This window comes from Eretmochelys imbricata, chromosome 4 (genome assembly GCF_965152235.1).
Source record: "Eretmochelys imbricata isolate rEreImb1 chromosome 4, rEreImb1.hap1, whole genome shotgun sequence".
Classification (NCBI taxonomy): Eukaryota; Metazoa; Chordata; order Testudines; family Cheloniidae; genus Eretmochelys; species Eretmochelys imbricata.
Genome location: NC_135575.1, coordinates 84570281 through 84595603, shown reverse-complemented (window position 1 = coordinate 84595603; position 25323 = coordinate 84570281). Strand labels below are relative to the sequence as shown.

Here is a 25323-nt window from a genome sequence, read left to right as displayed (position 1 = left end):
GATTCTGTGTGATTTTTTTTTTTACCGCCAATTACAACTAAGTCATACTATTACCATGTGAGGGTGACCCATTGACTAAAACCAACACTCAAGCAACGAGTTCTAAGTCACATTATCTCTCCTCTTCAGAGGATTTCTTTAGGGACTGACTATCATAAATATTCACAAAAAGAAAAGAAGTACTTGTGGCACCTTAGAGACTAACCAATTTATTTGAGCATGAGCTTTCATGAGCTACAGCTAAAGCTCATGCTCAAATAAATTGGTTAGTCTCTAAGGTGCCACAAGTACTTCTTTTCTTTTTGCGAATACAGACTAACACGGCTGTTACTCTGAAACCTGTCATAAATATTCAGTTCTCCTATTATATATGTACCACAGATAAGGTGATATTCCCAGTGACTGATTCCCTGTCACCACATTCACAACCTGGAATCTCTATATTTACTACATTATTTCTCTCCTTTAATGGGAACACAATAGAAAAAGGAATAACAGGTTACACTGTCAGTAAAACTGTGAAGGATCTTGAGGCTTCTAGTATGTTCCCTTCCTTCTTGGAACATAGGGTACATCAAGTTAGACCAAAGCCAAGGAGACTTCTGTCTATGATGAATGAGGTCACTCATCCTAGGGTAACAAAAATAGCATTGTAATATTTATTTCTGAAAACGTATTCACAACATGACTACAAGAGTCTAATAGGGTCTAAATTTCCTGGTCCTGGACAGGATGATGCAAGCACTGCTTGATGTTACAGACACAAACCATTTGGTCTAATCTTTAGAGATGCCCTCACTCCATTTTTAATTCATTATAATGCTCACTCCCAGCTATAATACTTTTCACATTTTTATTTATAGAAATGCTTCTGTCCAGTGAAATCTATTTTCCCATACAAAAGCAGTATTAATTCAAGAAGTTTGTCACTATGAAAAAAAAACCTAGGGTCAACTTTTTCTCTTGGTCACACTAATGTAAATCTGGAATAACTCTACTGAAGTCCACAATATTAATCTGCATTTGCAAAAGGATCAGTCACAAAACAAATCATTGTATAACCAATGCAATGCTTGTTCTAATATAATCTAATGTAGACCCATATGGTCTGATTCTTATGGTCAATAAGGTGCCTTTGTACTGCTGTGGCAATAAAAAGGGGCTTTTGAATTAGAATAAATTACAGTTACACCCACTGTAAGCTCCCTTTACGCTGCTATGGTGTGACTAATTTATTCTCACTTCATTGTTGTGTTGCACCTCCTGTAGTCTTTTACACTAACGCATGACGAGTGCAAAACATCATCATTCCGTACTCACTTTGCACTGTGTAAATGCCTATACAGGTGCAAATCAACAGTGAGTTGGGCCCAATGTGCCATATAGATTCAGTGTCCTCATGCCGCCCATAAAGAAGACTGAAAGGAGCTGTAGTGACTAGTCCAGCCAATGTTAGCTATGGAAGGGCTGATTTGCAACTGCAACCTGTTCACGCCGTTATAGCAGCTGGCCTTGCAGAGCCAATACAGAGGTCTCCTCTGTGCACATACAGCTTGCATAGGTTCTACCATCATCCTGCCACTCTACCTCCATATACACTCCCCCATCCCCAAGCATGGGCAATGCAGGACCTAACTTGCACATCAGCGGGCCTTGTGCTTGGGTGAACTGTTGCTCTTGTGCAGGCCTGGTTGTCCTACCAGATTTTGCTTTCGTAAGCTTTGAGGTGCTATAGCTGGCATTGGCGTTCTCAATCCTTCACCAACAAAACTATAAGACAGACATGAAAGATCTACACTTACTTATAAACAGCACGAACATATTCAGAATCCCTATTGTTCTGCGCACCAACATTCTTGCCCATTGCAGTTTCTAGGAAGAGAAAAGAGAAATTTTTGAAGAGTACATTAGTGGGGTGGAAAGCCCAAAGTACATTGACAACATACGGCCAGGAGTTGCATGAAAGCATTGCAGTCATTTACATCCTCATCTCATGGCATTTCTCTTTTTTTAGAATATGTACTCTCTTTGAGTCTAGTCCTAATATTCCTGTTCCTTTAACTCTCCCTCAGTTTAGATTCCATGTCCCTGTTTTACCCCATAACACAATGTTTGATTGTTCAGATAGACACAACATAATTAAAACAGAAAAGATGTGTTCAGTGTTGATAATACAAAAACAGTGTTACAAAACCAGCAGGGCTTTTTTGTCAATTATCACAACAAATGAAACTGTAGCATTGTGGACAGCTGTACTCTCCTCATCATTTACAGGACTTTTATAGCAACTGTTGAATCATCACCAGGACTTACCACAGATTATATCCAGGGCACAGAGAGTGATGTCTAGAAAGCAATCAAAGGGCTCTTTGTCAACGTGCTTTTCAAGTTTATCAATCAAAATATTGGCTTGTTCATTCATAACTTCTAGAAAATCAGCTAAGATTGTGAAGTGGAACGTGGGAGTTATCATTTTCCTTCTGGAACGCCACTTATCTCCGGTGCTACAGAATAAAGAGTTGGAAATTAAGTATAAAAAACCTCACCAAAAAGGAAACAATTAATTGCTTGTGGAAGTGCTCAGTGAACATACAATTCCTGGCACTAGAGTAGCTACAACTGGTAGATAGATTCTTAAAGCTAATCTTTTCAAATGTTGCCAGTGGACAATGTAGTCTTTGTCAGTCCATCTTCATTGATGACACTAAAGAGTGGCTGTAATGACTAGTAACATTTTTCATACATAAATTAATGTCGGTAGTTGCAGCCAGCACCACTCACCATTAGGGGAAAAATGGAAGTGCATTTTGCTAAAAAAACTTCTAATCATACAGTGCTACTAAAAGTTTGGTGCTAACTGAAGCTGCTGCAAGACAAATACGGTGAACAAAATTACTCTAAGGCAAGGGCTGACATTAGGAAGGCACTTGGGGTGTAAGGGGATGAGGATAAGGGTAAATAAAAAGTCCCTTGTTAAATATTTAGCATCCCAGCTGCGGCTAAGCCCATCTTCACTGATAATCGTAAATGGTGGCTGCCCTCATTTTTCCACTATGTAGAAAAGTGGGGTTTAGGGATAGTTATAGCCTAATGTCCAATTTTTTACGTCAGTATCATATACCAAACGTTTCTCAGAGAATAGGATTCATCTCCCACAGAGCTGTTAAGGTGATGGGACAGAGACTGCCCAAGTATACGTTTCTGTGGTCCCTCCCCGCTGCAGGAAGCTGTTTCTATTGCAGTGAGACCAACTAGTTTCGTTCCTCCCATGAACCTCTTTCAGGGTGCTTGATCCCAGCCTCCCAAGCCATCTGGCTCATTCTGGGTGGGCCAAATCTACTTCACCTCCCCTCTCCTGGGGTGCCACTGATGCTTCTCCAGGCCCCTCTCCCAATTACTGCTAGTCTTTAAGGTATGGATGTGCTTGATCTTGCACCATCACAACACAGGCTGGCCAAAGGAGACAGTGGGCCTTCTCTTCTTAGCTACTCTAGCCTGTCTGCTCCTTATGCTGAATCCCTACTGCAATCTTAAGAGGAGACCTAGCCTGTGTCTCAGACGGTTTCAGCAGGGAACACAGCATCTTCCTGTTTTGAGCAGGGGAGCTCACAAACCCCCCACCCCTAAATCGCTTATTTTTAAATGTCCCCAAACTGAGCATTTCCTTGAACTGACCCTCCTTTGTCTATTGAGTGAAAGTCAGGAACACAGCATTGCTGAGATCCAGCCACAGTGTTAGTTCATTCTGAGTCTCTAATCAGCAAAAAATTATGGGGGAAATAATCACTAAAATATTTACAAAAGATCTGAAATGGCAAATACCTACATTACACTTGTGCTTCCAGAACAGCATAAGTAGGTACTATTGCACTGGGGGAGGAGTAAAGTGGGGCCCAGCGAGGGCCATCCCTCCCTCATGAATGGTATCCCCAGCACATCCCCGGTGGACATTAAGTGCCTTCCCTTCCCAGGCACATGTCTGCTAGGGCAAAAAAACAGCAGAGGAGCCAGCCAGAGTCTGAAGCCAGCAGAGCAGCAGTGGAAGCAATTGAAGCAGGCACCCAGGAACACTAATATTTTCTACAGCTTTGACTGGACTTTCTCTGCCTTGTGCTGACTGGGGGAAGGGACTGGAGCAAACAGCCAACATCTCTACTCCTCAGCCTCCTTCCACATCTAACCTTCCCCATATACCTTCCTTCCGTCCTGCTTCTCATCTGCTCTGTCCCTCTCATCACTCTCCTTTCCTGCCTTTTCTGTTGTGTGAATCTCCTCTTAGCCCTCTTCAGAAAAAATCATCACACTGGTATGACATCTATGCTTCCACATTATTCACTTTGCTTGTGGGTCATATCCCTTTCCCTCACCCTGTGTCTGTCTTGTCTACTTATACTGTAAGCTCTTCATGGAAGGGTGTATCTACTGCTGTGAATGTGTATGGTGCCTAGCACAAAGGGGCCCAAGGCATTACCCTAATAATCATGATTCATAATAACAACAGACTGTCCCTTCAGCAGAGGTATAAGTGTGTATAACTGATAAATACATAAACACACCACCTTTGATATAGCACATAAATCCAAGCTGACTGTGAGTCAGATTCTGTCTGCAAGCTTGCTTTTCATTACACCCCAGCAGCTGCACTTAAAGTTCTAAGAACATAAATGAAGGCAGAATTTAATAATTCTGAATCAGATAACTGGCAAGGTGCTCAGGGTGTGCTTCACAAAGGGAGTTAAGTGCTGAATTCAGATACCTTGTGCAGAATTTAGGTCTAGACTGCTACAAGTACAAAAGGCCCTAATAATGAATGCAATGTTACAGTGGTGGCTAAGGAGCTGCTCTGCAGCTTTGAAGGGTGGAGAAGGATTCTCCTGCTCCATTCCCCCACATAGTGGTGCTCAACGTGTGCACTATTCTCCTTCTTTTGAGCCCCAGGGTTTGAAAATGAGCTATGTTTATTGTGCCACTTGCTCTGCATCTAAGCTGCTCGGTAGCCCTGTTGAGGGGCAGTGTGGTCCAACCGATCAGGTACTAGAATAGGAGTCAAAAGACCTGGGATTTTGTGCCGCTGTTCTGCTAGATGAACTTGGGAAAGTCACTTCACCTTTCTGTACCTCAGTTTCCCAAAATGTAAAATGAGAATAATATTTACCCTTCTTTTAAAGGCTCTTTGAGATCAACAAATTAGAAGTGATACATGAGAGGCAAGTAGAAGTAGCAATAAAACACACTCAAAAATATTTAAAGGATGGAAGGAAGGGGAAGTAAATGGCAATGAATACAAGTTAAAAATGTAGGCAACTGATATACGAAGATAAAGAAATATATGAAATATCAATGTCCAAATGGGTTAGAGACAATAAGTATTTTTTAAACATATCAGGAGCAAAACAACCCTATGTCAGGTAGCACAACATTGCTAGATGTAAATGATTTAATTGTAAATACTGATGCAGAAAAGGGAGAAATGTTCAACAGATATTTCTGTTCTGTGTTTGGAACCATGCAGCAGCCTGAACCCATTACACACAATATTGTGGATGGAACAGAAAGGTCAACATCTATAACAAAGGAGAATGTGAGGAAGTGACACTCACCTCTCACGAGCACCCCTTCTGGTTGGATGTGTCTACAGTCTTTCAGTTCTGGTGGCCTCTGCTGGTGGTTCCTCAGGTGGTTTTTCAGTAATTCAGCCCTCTGGCTGAGTCACCCACACTGTCTATATGTGAATCAGAACAGACCCTTTCCAGGATATACAGTCCACCAGAGGCCTGTCTCTCTATCCCTCCCCGAGCTCAGTCTCTAAGTAGTCTCGGCCCTGGTATGGGTACGTGCCCCTGCAGCCCTCCCCAGACTCAGTCCCAGCAACTAGCCAGGAGCTCCTTCTTAGCTCCCCCAGTCACTGCCCAAACTGAGCTGTCCGTTGTCCTGCTGTTCTTTCAGACAGCCAGTAACCTGGTCCTCTCCCTTCCAGCTCCACCCAGCAGCTGACTGCTCTGGGCCTCTTGCTCCTTTTTATATTGCCCTTCTGGCCCCTGATCGGCTGCTCCAGTCGTCTCTCTGATTGGCTGCCTTCCTTGCAATCACTCCTAGGCTGCTTGGAGGACTTCTCTTCTGCTCTTCTCTGGGACGAGGTGTGGCAGGACCCTGAGGCCTCCAGCAGGGGGCCTGTGAGCCTAGTCTTCCCTGGCACACAGCATCTGCTTAAATTAAACATTTCCAAATCCACAGATAACTTACACCCAAGAGCCTTAAAGGAACTAGCTAAGGATCTCTCTCAATCACTAATGTTAATTTTTAACAAATCTTAGAAAACTGAGGAAATGCCAAAGGATGAAAGCATTGCCAACGTAGTTCTAGTATTTAGAAAGGGAAACAGGGATGACCCAAGGAACTATACACTGGATAGCCTGATGTTGATCCCAAATAAAATGATGGAATAGTTAATTTGGGACTCTTATTAAAAAAGAATTAGAGGCTACAAATATAATTAATGCCAGTCAACATGGTTTCATAGAAGGTAGGTCTCATCAAATTAACCTGCTGTTATTTTGTACCTGCTGCTGCGGAGAGCCCCAGGTCCTTTAAATCGCTGCCGGAGCCCTAGGTCTTCCAGCAGCTGCCGCTACCCCAAGGCTCTGGCAGCGGGGCTCTGGCAGCAATTTAAAGTGCTCGGGCCTCCGGCTGCTGCCCGGAGCCTAGGGCCCTTTTAAATTGCCGGCCTGGAGAAGCTGCCCCCTACTGGTACAGTTGGCTGTGCAAAGCTCTTGCAGGTACGCCGTATCGTACCGGCTTACTTTCACCTCTGACAAAGGCAGAACACAGTTCAACAGCTGGAAATTAGACAAATTCAACCTTGAAATAAGTTGCCATTTCCTAGCCGTGGGGGTAATTAGACTTTGGAACAATTTACCAACGTAGGTGGAAGGCTCATCGTTGCCTAGAGTCTTTAAAATGAGATTATATAGCTCTCTAAAAAATATGCTTTAATCCACCTTCAGGCTGGATGGTCATTGTGGGCTCTTTGGGCTCAGAATCTGTGAATTTATTAATTCCCCCCTTCGTCCCTTTTTTCATGGGCCATAGGGAGAAGTAGGTGTGTCTGCATTGCCCTCAGCATACTCATTTACACTTACAGCTCTGTATTAAGACAATGATTATCATCAAATCTCATTCTTCAGGGTTTCAGCCAGTCACCTGTAAGCATCAGGGAGGAATTTTTTCCACAATGCACAATTGGCCAGATTTCTTGTGGGGGTTTGTGTGGGTTCACCCAGGGTGAAAGTAACTAAAGGGACTTACTGGTACTCAGGGCCGGGGCCTCAACTGGAAGGGGCGGGGCTTTTAAATCCCCAGGCCCTTTAAATCACAATTTAAAGGGCCCCGGAGCTCCAGTGGAGATTTAAAGGGCCTGAGGTTCCCAGCCGCTGCTACCACAGCGGAGCCCCTCGCCCTTTTAAATCACCACCAGAGCCCCAGGGCTCACGGCCGCTACTCCAGGGTTCCGGCAGCAGGGCTCTGGCAGAGATTTAAAGGACCGGGGGATCTGGCCGCTGCCCAGAGCCCAGGGCCCTTTTAAATTGCCAGCCTGGAGAAGCTGTCCCCTGCTGGTATGGTTAGCTATGTACGCAGTACCATACCGTACCGACTTACTTTAACCTCAGGGGTTCACCTTTCTCTGAAACATCAAGCATTGGCCACTACTGGAGACAGGACACCAGGCAGGGTGGACCACTGCTCTCAATGGTACAGAAAATCCTCTCTCTCAGAGAATGCCTGGTGTGTCTTGCACACAGGCTCAGGGTCAAATTGATCACCCAATTTGGGGTCAGGAAAGAATCAGCAAGTCAGATGGGAAGGGTACTTGGGCATTTTTTGCCATCCTCAGTAGCACAGTGTGTGGATTATCAACCAGGATCATCTGTGTGTAGTTTACCTAATCAATTCCCTGCCATTGCAAGGGCATTGGGTATTGATAGCACCTTAGTCTTTCTTGTTCTCTGCCCATAGCACACCACAGTTTCGTCTCCTGGGAACTGAAATACTTTACTTTAACCCAAGTGTGACAGATATGGCAACTTCCCGCAATATCCTTGGGAATTAAGTTTACGTATGTTTGGGGTACATTGCATTAAATGAATGGTTGTGGGCCTGGATGATCAAATGACTACATTGAACAAAGTAGCAGACAAAAATGGATTTTTGGGATAATACCAGTAAAATGGATTTCCTGGGAAAAATCTAGGGGGAGGTGAATGCAAATTTCACACCCACCCCAACCCCACCTATGGTTATGCAACTGCACCCTAAGGACAGCACAATCATCAGCTGATTCCAGAATCCCGAGATCAAAGGACCAAGCTGTGTAAAGGAAAGATGAACCTATGCATCGGTGTGCTTTTTCTGAGCAAAAGCTGAATGAACTTGTAACTACAGAAAAACCCTTTGGTGGGGCTGGAAGGACTGACTCCTACCAAAGTCCCTGCTGGAGTAGGGAGTGGTGAGGGGGTCATCTTTGGTAAGCTTTTCAGCACATGTGTAGATTCTTTTATTGTTTTTTATACGTTTTCCCTGTAATCCTTTCACCTTAAAAATAAATGTGCTTGCTTAGAAAGAGCTGTGTGGTAACTTATAACTGTGTGCAATTTAACTGTCTATAGCCTTTGGAGAAAAAGCAAAACACAGACACTGGCCTGTTCAGGCAGTCTGGCTTGCTGCGAATATCACAGTATAGGCAGGGAACCGTGCAGCCTAGAAAAACTCCATCAGGAGGGAGAGAGACATGAAAAGGTGATGGGTGAGGAGTTGGGAGCCTAGAGTGGGTGCCCTTGCACATGGCTCGCCTTGAAGTTCATGAAGCTGAGTCTGAGGACAGCTGAGGGCTAGCTCAAAAAGACTACTTGTGTCATTTGTGTGGGGACAATATTTGATATTGCTGGATTATAATTGACTGATATTCTTTTGCTGAAAAATTAAAAGTTGTTTCTAACAATTATGAAAGCTCGAGCTCAGTGCATCCAAGTGAAGTCTTGCTACATCATTTGCTCTAAAGTCCCATTCACATTCCTCACACCACATGATCCTTTCAAGAATTGATCCTTTCTAGACTCCAGATGGTGGCAGGAGGACCCCATTTTATGGCCCTGCAGGCGATACGTGGGCCTAAAGCTGCTCTTTGGGCATCTGTACTTTAGATTCTAATATTCAGACTCTAATTATGCCTTTTATTCTGCCTATTAGCAAATAAAATATAACACATTCTAGTCTTCAGGCAGTAAATATACATAATATCTTAGAATTAAACTTTGCATAACTTTAAAGGTACATGACTCTATTTATATATTACTATACCTTGTCAGAAGTCCTGTGCCAAGCCATGGATGTAGAAATTTGTACAGAAAAGATTTTTCTATGTGCTTTGAACTGTTGAGAACAACCTACCAGCAGGAGAAAGGACAGAGGGGAAATATCTCTTTAAAAGAAGAAGTTGGTAACACTGTATACTCATCCTATTTTTAAGGAGGAGGGCACTTGCAAAATATATTCAAAGCTATGACTGCTCTCCTATATACTTGCACACTCATTTACAATCAGAGATTGCTTTATATGGCTCAGTCAACTTTACAAACCCTGGAGGTACAGGAGAGGTCATTAACAAGGAAATATTATCACAATAAAAATACATCACTTTGACTGTAAGACCAGGAAAATGTTCCAATGGATTGTAATAGTTAATAGTCTGAATGCGATATTCCTTTTTAATATATTGCAATATCTCCCAGGCCAAAGAGAAGCTGGATATCTGGACTGACAACCTGAACTGCAACAGAGGTTCTGTCTCTCTCATGTGATTGGTAAAAGTACATCTTCCTAACAGTAATATTAAACACGAGACACAGAATATAATTATTTATGTAATATATCTACAAACTTTGCCCAACTAGAGTAGGAGTCTTTTTTGGGGAACAACACCATCTTGTGCAGAATCTAAGCTTTCATTTTTAAAGTTAGGTTTCTAGCCCTTCGTCTTGTGAAAATAACTTGATTTCTGGTTGGATGGTTTACACCAAGGCAGCGACATCTTCCCAAGACAAAGGAGGTCAGTCTCCGAAGCGGGGCTGAGAGCAAGAACCACATGTTTATGAAGAAGAGTCTTTTCAGAGGCAAAAAATGGGTTGTTTTCTTGAGAAAGGGCGGTGGACATAAACACAGACTCTTATTAACAGTAAGATAAGTCATTTTGTCAGTCTCCTGGAGTTTTAGTTGGGCTAGTAGATTTTTATAGGAATTCTGCAGGTATAAACTGGTGCTGTGCTTCCAGGGGCTCTCCCAGCAGCTCATTTAACTACCCCTCTTAGCTCCATAGAACTGACATATCCCCAGAGACATTTCCATGGGGTCAGGAGGAATGGGCGAGCAAACTAAAGAGGCAGATTTACCCCAGTCCACGACATACGGTAGAAGGGGCTCCTAGGGGTGACGCTGAGTCAACCTGAATTTCTTGGACATATATTTAAAGATTGAATTATACACACATCTAGAGGCTGATGGTAGTGGGCAGATTTTATACACTGAAATACATAAACAAGTGTCCTGATAATCACTGGCAGAAGAGATACCTGAACAACAAAGCTGCCTTAAGGCTACTCTAAATAATGCATTCTCCTTTATAAAATAATGTCTATGGTTTTAATTAAAACACTTTTTTCAGTTTTAATCTGATTGATGCAAGTTAAATCATTTCCATCAGATAAACTGTCTGTCCTCAAGTCCTGTTGAGAGATTTCTTTGTATGCACTTTATTTAATAAATACAATAAAATGTATTCACAAAAAGAAAAGGAGTACTTGTGGAACCTTAGAGACTAACCAATTTATTTGAGCATAAGCTTTCGTGAGCTGCAGCTCACTTCATCGGATGCATACTGTGGAAAGTACAGAAGATCTTTTATACACACAAAGCATGAAAAAATGGGTGTTTACCACTACAAAAGGTTTTCTCTCCCCCCACCCCACTCTCCTGCTGGTAATAGCTTATCTAAAGTGATCACTCTCCTTACAATGTGTATGATAATCAAGGTGGGCCATTTCCAGCACAAAGCCAGGGTTTAACAAGAACGTCTTGGGGGGGGGGTAGGAAAAAACAAGGGGAAATAGGTTACCTTGCATAATGACTTAGCCACTCCCAGTCTCTGTTCAAGCTAAGTTAATTGTATCCAATTTGCAAATGAATTCCAATTCAACAGTCTCTCACTGGACCTTCGAGACACCACAGACTTCCTGAGGAAACTACAATCCATCGGTGATCTTCCTGATAACACCATCCTGGATCTACTACCCAAGATCCATAAACCTGGAAATCCTGGGCGCTCCATCATCTCAGGCATTGGCACCCTGACACCAGGATTGTCTGGCTATGTAGACTCCCACCTCAGGCCCTACGCTACCAGCACTCCCAGCTACCTTCGAGACACCACTGACTTCCGGAGGAAACTAGAATCCATCAGTGATCTTCCTGATAACACCATCCTGGCCACTGTGGATATAGAAGCCCTCTACACCAACATTCCACACAAAGATGGACTACAAGCCGTCAAGAACACTATCCCCGATAATGTCACGGCTAACCTGGTGGCTGAACTTTGTGACTTTGTCCTTACCCATAACTACTTTACATTTGGGGACAATGTATACGTTCAAATCAGCGGCACTGCTATGGATACCTGCATGGCCCCACAGTATGTCAACATTTTTATGGCTGACTTAGAAAAACGCTTCCTCAGCTCTTGTCCCCTAACGCCCCTACTCTACTTGCGCTATATTGATACACCTTCATCATCTGGACCCATGGAAAAGAAGCCCTTGAGGAATTCCACCATGATTTCAACAATTTCCATCCCACCATCAACCTCAGCCTGGTCCAGTCCACACAAGAGATCCACTTCCTGGACACTACAGTGCTAATAAACAATGGTCACATAAACACCACCCTATACCGGAAACCTACTGACCGCTATTCCTACCTACACGCCTCCAGCTTTCACCCTGACCACACCACACGATCCATTGTCTACAGCCAAGCTCTGCGATACAACCGCATTTGCTCCAACCCCTCAGACAGAGACAAACACCTACAAGATCTCTATCAAGCATTCTTATAACTACAATACCCACCTGTGGAAGTAAAGAAACAGATTGATAGAGCCAGAAGAGTTCCCAGAAGTCACCTACTACAGGACAGGCCTAACAAAGAAAATAACAGAACGCCACTAGCCGTCACGTTCAGCCCCCAACTAAAACCCCTCCAATGCATTATTAAGGATCTACAACCTATCCTGAAGGACGACCAAACACTCTCACAAATCTTGGGAGACTGGCCAGTCCTTGCCTACAGACAGCCCCCCAACCTGAAGCAAATACTCACCAGCAACCATATACCACACAACAGAACCACTAACCCAGGAACCTATTGGTCAAACTGGACAGTCTCTACGTAAAAGAATAAATGGACACAAATCAGATGTCAAGAATTATAACTTTCATAAACCAGTCGGAGAACACTTCAATCTCTCTGGTCACGCGATTACAGACATGAAAGTTGCGATATTACAACAAAAAAACTTCAAAACCAGACTCCAGCAAGAGACTGTTGAATAGGAATTCATTTGCAAACTGGATACAATTAACTTAGGCTTGAATAGAGACTGGGAGTGGCTAAGTCATTATGCAAGGTAACCTATTTCCCCTTGTTTTTTCCTACCCCCCCCTGCCCCCCCAGACGTTCTTGTTAAACCCTGGCTTTGTGCTGGAAATGGCCCACCTTGATTATCATACACATTGTAAGGAGAGTGATCACTTTAGATAAGCTATTACCAACAGGAGAGTGGGTGTGTGTGTGCGTGGGGGGGGGGGGGGGAGGGACCTGGGATTTGTGCTGGAAATGGCCCAACTTGATTATCATATACATTGTAAGGAGAGTGATCACTTTAGATAAGCTATTACCAGCAGGAGAGTGGGGTGGGGGGAGAGAAAACCTTTTGTAGTGGTAAACACCCATTTTTTCATGCTTTGTGTGTATAAAAGATCTTCTATACTTTCCACAGTACGCATCCGATGAAGTGAGCTGTAGCTCACGAAAGCTTATGCTCAAATAAATTGGTTAGTCTCTAAGGTGCCATAAGTACTCCTTTTCTTTTTGCGAATACAGACTAACACGGCTGTTACTTTGAAACCAATAAAATGTATCTCACCCATATATCACTTGCTTATAAAACACAACTGTGCCTCGAAGATAATAGCACAACACTGACATTTTAAATCAGTAGATCATTAACACAGTATCTGCATTCAGACCTCTTAAGTTGATCATGCAAAGTGAAGTTCAAGGTTTTCCACAGTCCAAAACCTGGATAAACATTTCCTCTCACTTAGTTGAGAATCACAGAAGTATAGTTAATCAACGTAAAGACACAGAACAAGAAATTTTGCATTTATCTCCAAGCAAACTACAAACCATTCAGGGCTAGACTGCACTATTTGCACACTGCCATAATAAAAGGGATGGTACTCGCACCCCTGCAGTGAGAACACCAGGGGTATTGTGTCTCAGTTGGACTGACAGGGAGTGATTTGTGTCACTCCTTTAGCTCAGGCAGCATACCACTGCGAGGGGCATCTGGCATGCAGTCCCTATGCTCCCCTGAGTGCCTAGAGCTATAAAGCACCTGCACAAAAGTAGGGAGGGAGGGCAGGCAGGGAGGAGGGGGAGACCAGCATGAAGCCTAAGCTGTAGAACTAACAAGAAGTTTGGTGACTGGCATCTGTGCTTCATGACCAGCCATTTTCAATGTTTACTATAAACTCTGGAGATGAAACAACACAAAATTTCAAATTAGGGAATAACTGTCATAAATTGTATGACTTGTACAAACAAATCTATTAAACCTGAGATACAAACACTCACCTCTACAGCATCTGGATGATATAAAATCACAAAAGGCAATGGTCCTATCCAAAGTTTTAGCAGTGGTAGATTCCTGTATTCTTCAAATTTGTCGAGTATTTGTTTAAAGAAATCTGTGGGGGGGAAAAATCAATTTGAATAGGCCAAAACCAGAACTTCTGTAATCATGTAATTGATCATGAGTTCACCGTAGTGTTAGTTTTGCTACTGTGACAAAGCAAGTATGTTTTGCACTTATTTATTATTTTGATCATAGTAGCACAGAGGGGTCTCAGTCGAGATTGTTGTAAGTACTGTACAGACACAGGAATCTTGCAACTTAAATAGAAAGGACAAATGAAAGAGTATAAAGGAAATATTTTTATCCCCCTTTTACAGATGGGGATCCAACACACAACAGGTTATGTGACTTGCTCAAGGAAGTCCATTGCAAAAGAAGACTATGACTTGCCAAAGGAAGTCTTGCCCAAGGAAGTCTATGGCAAAGCTAGAAATTGAATACATTTCTCCAGAGTCCCAGTCCAGTGCATTAACACAAACCCATCCTCACACTGATTAATTTTTCTGAACAACATGGAAGACGGAATATAAATCTTGGGGGGTGGGGGGAAGGTAAGGATCATCTATTAAGTACAAGAGAACCTCTACTAACTGACTTTATAGACATTAATTGAGTCCCTCTAAAATGACACCACAAGCATCTGAGATAAAAGGGGAAATGAGATTGTGCAGATTCATAAATCATTCCACAATAATGCTAGAGTCCCACATTCGAAAGAGATTTATACACAAAAGACCAGAGGGTCACCACCTATTATAAACATTGCCTGACACTTTCCACTGTAAGGCCTCATTTTTAGTTGCTTATAATTTTGCCAAACTTTACCAGTTTGGGTTGCAAATTTCCACGCCAGGTGCCCACCTCAAGCCAAATTTCAGCCAAAACCATTCAGTTGTTTTGAACAAGTTGAACAAGGCTAAGTACAAATATGTTGTTGTTTTGCTCATGTTAAAAAATTCTTGAGACCTTTAGTTTTAAATGCCTTAACACCTACATGCAAGGGAATGGACTGTGCGTCAGGAATGTACCTTGTGCCACCCCAGTAAAAATCCACCCAAATTTGACCATCTTTAGCCTTTGAAAAAAAACATTTTGTACTTGTTCAATAGAGACTTGCTGGGTTTTAAAAGCTAAAAATCTCTGAAGATTCCTTCTTCACTGAGCATGCTTGAGTCTCTCACAGCTCCTTTGTGTGACCACACATTTTATGTGCCATCCCTGCAGAGCAACTGGCTATGCTGCATCCCCTCCCCACCCTCACATGTGACCAGACCATGCATGTGCCATCCTCACAGAGTGACTGAGCTGCCTCCATCCCCTCAACAGCTCCTGTGTGGGACTGGACTGCACATGCCCTCTCCAGCCAAGGGTTACGAGGCTCAGAAGAACTTTCCCCATAATGGCTGCTTCAGCCCAGGGTGCAACTGGGCACCACAACTCAGAGCAGGGAGCCTCTCTCTTCTGTGCTCTCTATGACCCTCCTGCTGGTACCCAGGCAGCATGGAGAAGGAAACTGCAGACGAGGAAAAAAGTCAGACTGGGGGGAAGGAAAGGAGTAGATTGGGACAAGAGAGCTAATGAAACTGGGACCAAGGGGGGAGAGAAACTCTGACTGGGATTGGACAGGGAATACTGGGCTGACTGGGCAAGGAGACTGGGAGCTGGGGAAGTAAGGGCATGTTGGGATTTGTTGGGTGGGGAGACAGGGACTAATTGGGCAAGGAGACAGGAATCATTGAGGGAAATGGGAAGATAGGGGACTAGGATACAGTTAGCTGGAGGGCTGGGTGGAGGGAGGGAAACTGGGACTGTCTGGCCACAAGAGGAGGACAAGGAACCAGGGGGAGATGGGAGCAGGTGAGAGAAGAGACAGATCTGACAAGGAACTGGGGTGAGTGGAAGGAAGTGAGACTGGCTGGGCAAAGAGACTGGGACAAGGAGCTAGGGAGGGAAGAGAGAGATACTGAGACTGGATAAAGAATCCCGAGAGGGAGACTGGGACCGATAGACAGTACAAGAGAGAGAGAAAAGGCATATCAGATGAGGAGCCAGATGGGAAAACGGAGAGTTGCTGGGCAAACAGACAACGACTGGATGTGGGGACAGGGAGAGATTTGGAATCATTGGGATATTTGGATTCAGACAGTGAGACCAGAGGGGAAGACAAAGACTGGCTGGGTAAGAAGACTGGGACTAAGATAAAAAGCCTGATAAGAGATGACTGGGTAGGCAAGGCGGCCAAGGCTGGAACAGGAACCCAGAAGTGAGGAAGATATAGGACTAGAACAGGGATAGGAACAGGTTGGAGGGGACAGGGAAGAAAGGGATCAAAGCTTGGGGGAAACAGGCAGAAGAGTTTGTGGAGAACATAAGCCTCCAGAGTCTGGAATAAAAGCCTAAATTCCTGAATCTCATCATTCCTCTGTTGACAACAAATATCTGTGACACTAACTGGCAAATCTGTGTCTCATCCCTCTCTAGTGCTGGCCCACAAAGAGATGACACTGTACTATTGCTATCAGATACTCCATTAGTTTAAGTGGCAGAGGTCTGTGCAGTGGATTTAATGGTCTCAACCTTGCTGATGAACCATGTGGGTGTCAATCCAATGATGGACTACATGATGGAATTTCTGTGTTTTCAGCTTGCTTTTTTAAAAATTCTGAAAATTACACACACACAAACTATGTTTAAAAACATTGTTAAGGTTACAAAGTCAATCACTTAAAAGTTAGGAAATGCCAGAGTTAAGGTTCCCTGTGCATCCTTAAGAATATACATTATGATACAGTCTTTATCTACATGATCACATATTTTTTTCCATGAGCCCCGTGCCTGATTCAGTGAATGGGATGGAGCTGCTCTGAGGATTAATCAGGGCCGTGTAAGTGAAGGAATCTGCTGTCTGTAGGATCCCTGCCTCATGTTATAGAAAAGGTGCATAGTTTGGGCTCTACCAAATTCACGGTCCACTTTGGTCAATTTCACAATCAGAGTACGTTTAAAATCATACATTTCATGATTTCAGCTATTTAAATGTGAAATGTCAGGGTGTTGTAATTGTAGGGGTCCCGACCCAAGAAGGAGCTGTGGGCAGGGTCGCAAGATCATTGTACGGAGGGTTGCAGTACTGCTACCCTTACTTCTGTGCGGCTGCTGGCGGCACCACTGGCCGTGAGAGTGAGGGCTGCTGGCCGAGAGCCCAGCTCTGAAGGCAGAGCTACCTGCAGAGCCGGGCCCTCAGTCAGCAGCTGCCACTCTCCAGCCACCCAGCTCTGAAGGCAGCAGCGCAGCAGTAAGGATGGCAATGGTATGGTATTGCTAACCTTACTTCTGCACTGCTGCTGGCAGAGCGCTGCCTCCAGAGCTGGGCACCCGGCCAACAGCCGTCGCTCTCCGGCCACCCAACTCTGAAGGCAGCACAGAAGTAAGGGTGGCAATACCACAACCCGACCTAAAATAACATTGAAACCCCCCTGCAACTCCCTTTTGGGTCAGGACCCCCAATTTGAGAAACACTGTTTCTTCCGCTCCCCCTCCCCCATGTGAAATCTGTATCGTATAGGCAACAAGAACACAAAAGACCACATTTCACACGGGGGAGGGGGACTTCACCGTAAAGCTTTTTTCATGGCTGTGAATTTCGTAGGGCCCTATGCATAGCAAATGAGGGCAAGGGGTTGCAGGAAGAGAAAGGAGGATCTGGTGGTTTAGATAGTGGAATTCTGCCCTGGAGAACTGGCTTCTATCCCAGCCTCTGCCACAGAGGGTGATGCTAAGCAGGTCACTTAACCCAAATTTTCCACAGGTAGTCATTAATTGTGTGTTCCCCATTTTCTGGATGCCCAAACGTGGCCTGTTCAGGAGAAGTGTAGGGGGCTCATAATTGCAGCTGAAGGCAGCGGGAGCTGTGCTTGAATATATAAAGTGTGATACATTGTTAAGTACTATAAAAAATCAGGTCTTCAGCATCTCAGATTGAGCACCTAAAATCAGTGGATATTTTTTACCTTAATCTCTCTGTGCCTCACTTCCCCATAATAACACCCCCTCACCTCACAGTGGTGATGCAAAAAAATTAATTAATTAATGTTTGGGAAGCAGATGGATACTACTGTGATCAGTATCATAGAAGAGACCCCGAGGAAACTAATAATTCTATCTTCATATCAGAATTTGACTAGCATGCAGTAAATACAGCCTATGGCAACATACTGAACTATGGGGTTAAAACAAAACATTGAATAGCTGCTCATTAACTGAGCACTGTCCATCCTACATGCAGAATGACGCTGGGGTCCTATGGAAAATATAGTATGTGATCCTGTAATTAAAGACTAGATCATAATCCTTATGCACAAAGAGAGCTCTTTTAAGGTTGTATAGCCAACCTTAATTCTGGCATTTCCTAACTTTTGAGTGCTTGACTTGAAAACCTTCATAATGTTCTTTTAAAATAAATTTGTGTGTGTGATAGATATAAATGTAGCAAATGCTGTCTTAGGCCCTGAACTTGCAAGGAATTCCACACAGGCAGCCGCCTGCACCAGAGCAAATGGCAGGATTGTGGCCCTAGTGTATGTCTTTTAACCCACTTATGTCATAGTACAAAGTCAGAAATGACATGTAAAAAGAGCAGTTCAGCCAACTAGATCTTCATCAGAATGTATAATGCAAAAGAAACACATTTAAACAACCCAGAACCTTGAAAATTTCCCTGGTACTGGCAAGACATTCCTACAGAAGCATTATTTATGCTTACCCTGATCAAAACAAAATTCTGCTTTTAAAGACACTCGTTGGCTTTCCAAATAAAATACTGTAACATTTCCAAATCTGAGCCCTGTCTGCTCTATAACTGGTTTCCAGGCCCTGGGCAAGGAATTGAAACAGTAAGACTTGGAATCTTCCCTAAGCGAGAGCTATTGGTTTCCGTAGAATCTAAGATTTCTGCTTCTTGTGGTTGTGAAGATAACTTTCCAAACATGACCCAAGTATGATCTGATGCAGCATTTCCTGGTCTTTCATAGAATCATAGAAGATTACAGTTGGAAGAGACCTTAGGAGGTCATCTAGTCCAATCCCCTGCTCAAAGCAGGACCAACACCAACTAAATTATCCCTGGCAGGGCTTTGTCAAGCCGGGCCTTAAAAACCTCTAACGATGGAGATTCCACCATCTCCCTAGGGAACTCATTCCAGTACTTCATCACCCTCCTAGTGAAACAGTGTTTCCTAATAGCCAACCTAGACCTCCCCCACTGCAACTTGAGACCATTGCTCCTTGTTCTGTCATCTGCCACCACTGAGAACAGCCGAGCTCCATCCTCTTTGGAACCCCCCTTCAGGTAGTTGAAGGCTGCTATCAAATCCCCCCTCACTCTTCTCTTCTGCAGACTAAAAAAGCCCAGTTCCCTCAGCCTCTCGTCATGTGCCCCAGTCTGCTGATCATTTTCATTGCCCTCCGCTGGACTCTCCAATTTGTCCACATCTTTCTATAGTGGGAGGCCCAAAACTGGAGCAGGTGGCCTCACCAGGGCCAAACAGAAGGGAATAATCACTTCCCTCGATCCGCTGGCAATGCTCCTACTAATGCAACCCAATATGCCATTAGCCTTCTTGGCAACAAGGGCACACTGCTGACTCATATCCAGCTTCTTGTCCACTGTAATCCCCAAGTCCTTTTCTGCAGAACTGCTGCTTAGCTAGTCGGTCCCCAGTCTATAGCAGTGCATGGGATTCTTCCATTCTAAGTGAAGGACTCTGTACTTGTCTTTGTTGAACCTCATCAGATTTCCTTTGGCCCAGTCCTTCAATATGTCTAGGTCACTCTGGACCCTATCCCTACCCTCCAGCATATCTACCTCTCCCCCCATCTTTGTGTAATCGGTGAACTTGCTGAGGGTGCAATCCATCCCATCATCCAGATCATTAACAAAGATGTTGAACAAAACCGGCCCCAGGACCGATCCGTGGAGCACTCCGCTTGATACCGGCTGCCAACTAAACATCGAGCTGTTGATCACTACCCATTAAGCCCAACAATGTAGCCAGCTTTCTATCCATCTTATAGTCCATTCATCCAATCTATACTTTTTTAACTTGCTGGCAAAAATACTGTGGGAGACCATATCAAAAGCTTTGCTAAAGTCAAGATATGTCATGTCCACTGCTTTCTCCATATCCACAGAGCCAGTTATCTCATCATAGAAGGCAATCATGTTGGTCAGGCATGACTTGCCCTTGGTGAATCCATGTTGACTGTTCCTGATTACCCTCTTCTCCTCCAAAATGCTTCAAAATGGTTTCTTTGAGGACCTTTCTAAATCAACAGAAAGATTGTGCTGGTTAGGCTTTTGGAAGGGGAAAGAGCTGCCACCATTAGGAGAAGGGTTCTGTGTGTGTAAGTTTGTAGGAGGGCTGCACTTCCCACCTACTGGAACAGAGACTTGAGTGCAGTCTCACCTCCTAAAGCAAGAATCCATGGGAGTATTCAGTCTCCCAAATAGAAGGCTCTTTGGGTGTAGGTGGGGACATCAACAACACCCCATCGCCCCTTAGAAACAGTTCTGTGGAGAAGAGTCTCTCTTGCTATAGCAACAGAGGAGGAGGATGCTAAGTCCATCAACCACAACCTACCCCAAGCAGAGTTTCACCTAGCTCTCAACACAGACACAGCTGTCTGTTGGGATGGCCAGAGGGGCCCCAACACAGGGCTCTGTGCTGAAATGTCTGCTCATAGTTTTAATTGTCCCTCCCAGGAGTTTGATTAAAGGATAAGGGACCCCTGGGTCTTTGAGGCTCTTGAGGTGTTAGTGCTTCAAAGCTCCACCCTCAGAATACCTATGCTGGCCTGGTGGCTAATTGAAGCTGCTGTTTGTGAGCACTTGTGCACCAACTGGGACCCAGTGCCTCTAGATGGGTTCCCTGCCCAAGTGTAAAAGGCCCAGGCCATTGTAGTTTCTCATGGTGGCTGTGCTGCAGCAAAGAGCTCTGGGGCAGCTTGGAACTTTAAAGCTCCCATCTACAAGGCCTGTGCTGGCAGCTGTTGGGGCCATGGAGTGGGAGGTGCTGAGAGGAGCCAATGTGCCCCACTGCATTTGCCTTAGCTCCAGCAGGTAGGGAAGGGTCCAAGAGGTTACATAACAGTTATATATAATGTGCTACAAATGGACTTTGTGTTTTTTCTCTAGTAAGAGAGTTGTGGCAGATGTACTTTAATTACACATAAAATAATTACATAAGATACTAAGTCCAGGAGTTATATAGTGTTATAAAATGTGGACTTCATATTTTACAGATAGAAGAACACAACGTGAAATACAGCTCACAATTTATAACCTATAGTACATCTATTATACTTCTGTTTTGCCACAGAAGCATTTTGTAGATGGAAGGCCATATCAATCTATATTTTAATGAAAATTCTACAAGTGTGAGAAGGGCAGGATTGGGCCTGTACATTTAGCAAAAAGCTAACAATAAACCAGATCAGCTACCTTTTGGGATATCCAAACACCAGATAAAATTCACCGTATTAGGTGTTCAGTTGTTGTAAATCAGCAGCACTCCACTGAAGACACCGGATTTATACCAGCTGCAGGTCTGGCCTATTGTTTTCCCAAATGACATCAAAAAGAAAAAACTTCACCAGCAGGAGCATTAAACCTACATTTATAGTATTGTCTTCTTCAGCACAACCACCACACCCACCCTGCAGCAAAGTTAAGCAAAAAAATAATCCTTTTTCTTCATTCCACTTCAGGTATAACTTACCTGAAAGATCCCTTTTGTTAAAAAAAAAAATCAAGGCTCAATAATACAGCACAAAAGCCCATAGTTGCACAGGTACAAAAAGCACAGAAATCCATGCTTATGGATATTTTTACTATCTCACTGGGGAGAAAGGCACAGTAACCTCAGCATCTTAAGACTCATATGAATATAGGTGTATAAAAAAGTCTCACAGTAGAAAAAGAATTAGTAATGTCCGATTTGTCTTGAAAATCAGAGGAGCATAATGAATGGACTCATAACACTGTAATGTGGAACTGTTCCAGTTTTGCATAAATACTGCATACACTTTGAAAGTTTGTTCTGAAACAACAATTCCTATGTACATAACAAGCTCATCTAATTATGTAATTATCCAGTGCTTTAGCATAAGACTCCTTTACCATAGAATCTAGTGGGAAAGCATGTACCATGGCAGTTGTTTTTAAATGTATTAGCCATAAAGAGGCTGATCAAGGATCTCTAAAGTTTCACTGAAAGACAAGAAATGGATTTCAAAGCATACAGGGGTGGAAAGGTAGCTTCTGAAAAAGGTAAACTTCAAAATGTCCTTTTGAACTCTTGAAAGTTAAAAATATTTGACATCAGTTAGGAAATATCTGGTAAAAATCAAAACAAACAATTCGTCCAAGTTTAATGTTACGTTTGGACCAAGACAGAGGGGGAGCCGAAAGCAACACAGCTGTCTACCGGCTAGCTATTATTCCGGCTGCAAAAGAGAAACTAACACAGAAGGAGGCTTTGCAATGGGGAGGGAAAGTGCTCAAATAATTAAAAGGACAGGACATCATAATTAAGAACTTGTTTTCATGAAACAAATTATAATCAATTTATAAACTCGTTGCAAATAGCGGGGGGAGGGGGGGAATACCCCAGGAACCATAAAGACGTGTCAGAGGTTTCTCGGGGAGGCTTGGTTGGTAGAAGTAGAGTCTCGGTAATACGGCCTGTCTGTTTTGCCTGGATCTAGAAATGCAGCAGGATGCTGAGGAATGAACTGTTTTGTTTTTGTCTGCAGCTTGGAAAAAATCCTTTAACCTGAGACCAGCTCGCTCCTACTCTGTTATTCTACAACACCACCACCACTTAGTGATGGGACCAGTCCAGCTCCACGGCTGCAAATCAGCTCCTATTTCTACAGCCCCTGGAAATCGCCAGCCACTTCCCGAGCACTTTACTAATGTCCACACCGCTGTAGGCCCTGTTGCCGGGGCTGATCCCCAGGGCATTGCGGTCAGCCGGGAGAGAGGGTGCTGCAGGCAGCAGCTCCAGGAGGGAAGAGGGGTTTGCAGGCACCCCCCGCTACGTGTCTGGGCGGCCGTTACCTTCCCCTTTGCGCTCGAAGAGCAGAGCATTTCCCAGCAGCGGGTAACAGGGGCTGAGCCCCGGAATCGGCTTCAGCGCCTTCCACTTCCCCAGGTAAGCCGGCAGCAGGCGGAACGTGAAGGCTGCCAGCAGCGTGAAGAGCAGAGTGACGGCTCCAGCCCCCCAGTACAGCAGCCGGTCCCCCTCCTGGGGCAGCTGCAGAGCCCCCATCGCTGCCCCGACCCGGCCGCTGGGCGCGCACTGAGCCGTTGTCCCGAGAACAGTTCCCCTCTCCTCGAGCCCGAGCTGAGCGGCTGCGCCTGGGGACTCCAGGGGGCGGAGCTCGAGCCCCGGGGACTGGGCTGGAGCGGGAGGCCGGGGAACAAAGTGGCAGGGAAGGAGGGATCTCTAGACAGGGAGCGAGCAGAGCAGCAGAGGAAGGAAACGCGGCTGTGATCTATGGTTGGCCTTGTTCTCACTGTGTAAGCTGGGATCTGCAGGAGGTGACACGAGCCCACAGCAGGGGAAAGACCACGGAGGAGGGAAGCATCAGAGAAGACAGACTCAGCAAAGGCACAGACTCCATGCAACTCCCTCAGCTTCTGTTAGGCCACATGCCTGCAGCAAAAGGCAAAGTGTGATCCTAGGAGTAAATACTTCAGCTTTCAGCTGCCAAACACCAGGAGCTCCAACTCTGAATGTGATACCCCTGAGCCTGTGCAGCCTGGGATCTGAACTTGGAGGGTCAAGTGAGGTCTCCCTGTAGTTGTCAGTGACCCTAACTACCACTGCTCATAGTTAGAGGGGTCAAACCATCTTTCACTCAGCTACTGCAAGGTCCAGGGCACAACTACTAGCCTCATGGGCAACACTGAGAATACCTTCAGGACACAGGCAATATTACATATGAGGGCAGGGTCAGTGTGGGAGAGGGACAAACTACAACAACCAAGTATAGTCATGAGTTGATACCCTGTGGGGTAGAGGGCCCAGAGCTCGGTCCTCCAGCCCAAGCCTGGAAGTCTACACAGCAATGAAACAGCCCCACAGCCCAACCTGTGAGCCTAAGTCCACTGGCTCCCTTCTTAGGTCAGTGGAAGCACTCCTGGTGAGGATGCGCACCACTGACACAAGGAGGGTAGCTGGATGTGAATCACTGCAGAAATTACTACGGTGGCTGTTGTAGTAATGTAGACTGTAGTTAGATGAGGCCCTGAAACATAAACCCTTGTATCAGAGGCCTGGTATGAGGCCTAAGGCCTGAACTATAGTAACGGTCAAGACTTTGTTAACATAAAGCAAAGTTAAGCTGTGAGCAAAAGGCAGGCGCTGCTCAGAATCTGGCAAGGAAAGGGCTGATGTTTCAAAAACACACATACCTAAAAGGTACTGGACACTAGAGATATAAACATGTGCCAGGATGGTACCAGAACACTCCGATACTTGCACATTCCACACAGACAACAAGGAACAAGCTGACCCATCCTAAAGACAGGGGCAGAAGGTTAATATGATGGATGGGGTTGTTTTGATCAAACCAACATGTACAAGGTAATAGGCTGCACCTTACTACGTAGAGGGATGTCAGGAGTGTCAGTATGTCAGGAGTGAGGTGTAATTTGTTTGTACCTGTATATAAGAATGCAGTCCTGAGGGGTTGTCTTTGTCTGGCATAGGGGGCAGTGGTAAATCCCATCACTGACTGAGCCGGTCCATTGTCAGGGAGCATATATGTACTAGTAGAGCTGTAGACATCTGATCCGGGGAGCTAGAGACTGTTTCGTTTGGCAATAAACCTGGCCAGGTGCCTTCGTACCTTATCAGAGTCTGTGGTCCTTGGGGTTTCTCTTGGGGTCTGCTGTGCCAGCTATCTGTGCAGAGCCACGGCAGCATGCAGCCAACTGTTATCAACATCGGATAGAGCAGAACACCGCACTGGTGACACTTGACGACAGCTGTAAGCCAGCCGAATATAGGTCAACTTTCTAGCGTAGACATACCCTAAATCAGTGCTTCTCAAACATTGCAGGTTGGCAACCCCTTATTTGAAGTCAACATTTTTCACAACTCCATTACATTTACTATAAAAAGTAAGAATAAAAAAATGTATAGATGGTAACAATCATAACCCTTTATAATTTATTTGGGTGCGTGTTTTAAGAGGTTGCCATAGAATACTTGACTTTGTAGGTGAGGATA

General features: G+C 44.5%; 1 protein-coding gene across 1 annotated transcript in view; it reads right to left on the bottom strand.

Annotated features, from left to right (window-relative positions):
• Window positions 1–23358, bottom strand: part of LOC144264144 (cytochrome P450 4V2-like) — a 29612-nt gene extending 6254 nt beyond the window's left edge. Inside the window, exons 1-6 of the mRNA XM_077815561.1 lie at window positions 23145–23358; window positions 13966–14078; window positions 9355–9440; window positions 2314–2504; window positions 1803–1872; window positions 504–630 (exon numbers count right to left, since the gene is read on the bottom strand). Of these exons, the coding sequence (XP_077671687.1) occupies window positions 504–630; window positions 1803–1872; window positions 2314–2504; window positions 9355–9440; window positions 13966–14078; window positions 23145–23355 (798 nt within the window). The 5' untranslated portion in view covers window positions 23356–23358. The remainder of the gene's footprint in view (window positions 1–503; window positions 631–1802; window positions 1873–2313; window positions 2505–9354; window positions 9441–13965; window positions 14079–23144) is intronic.
• Between the last annotated feature and the right edge of the window lie 1965 nt (window positions 23359–25323).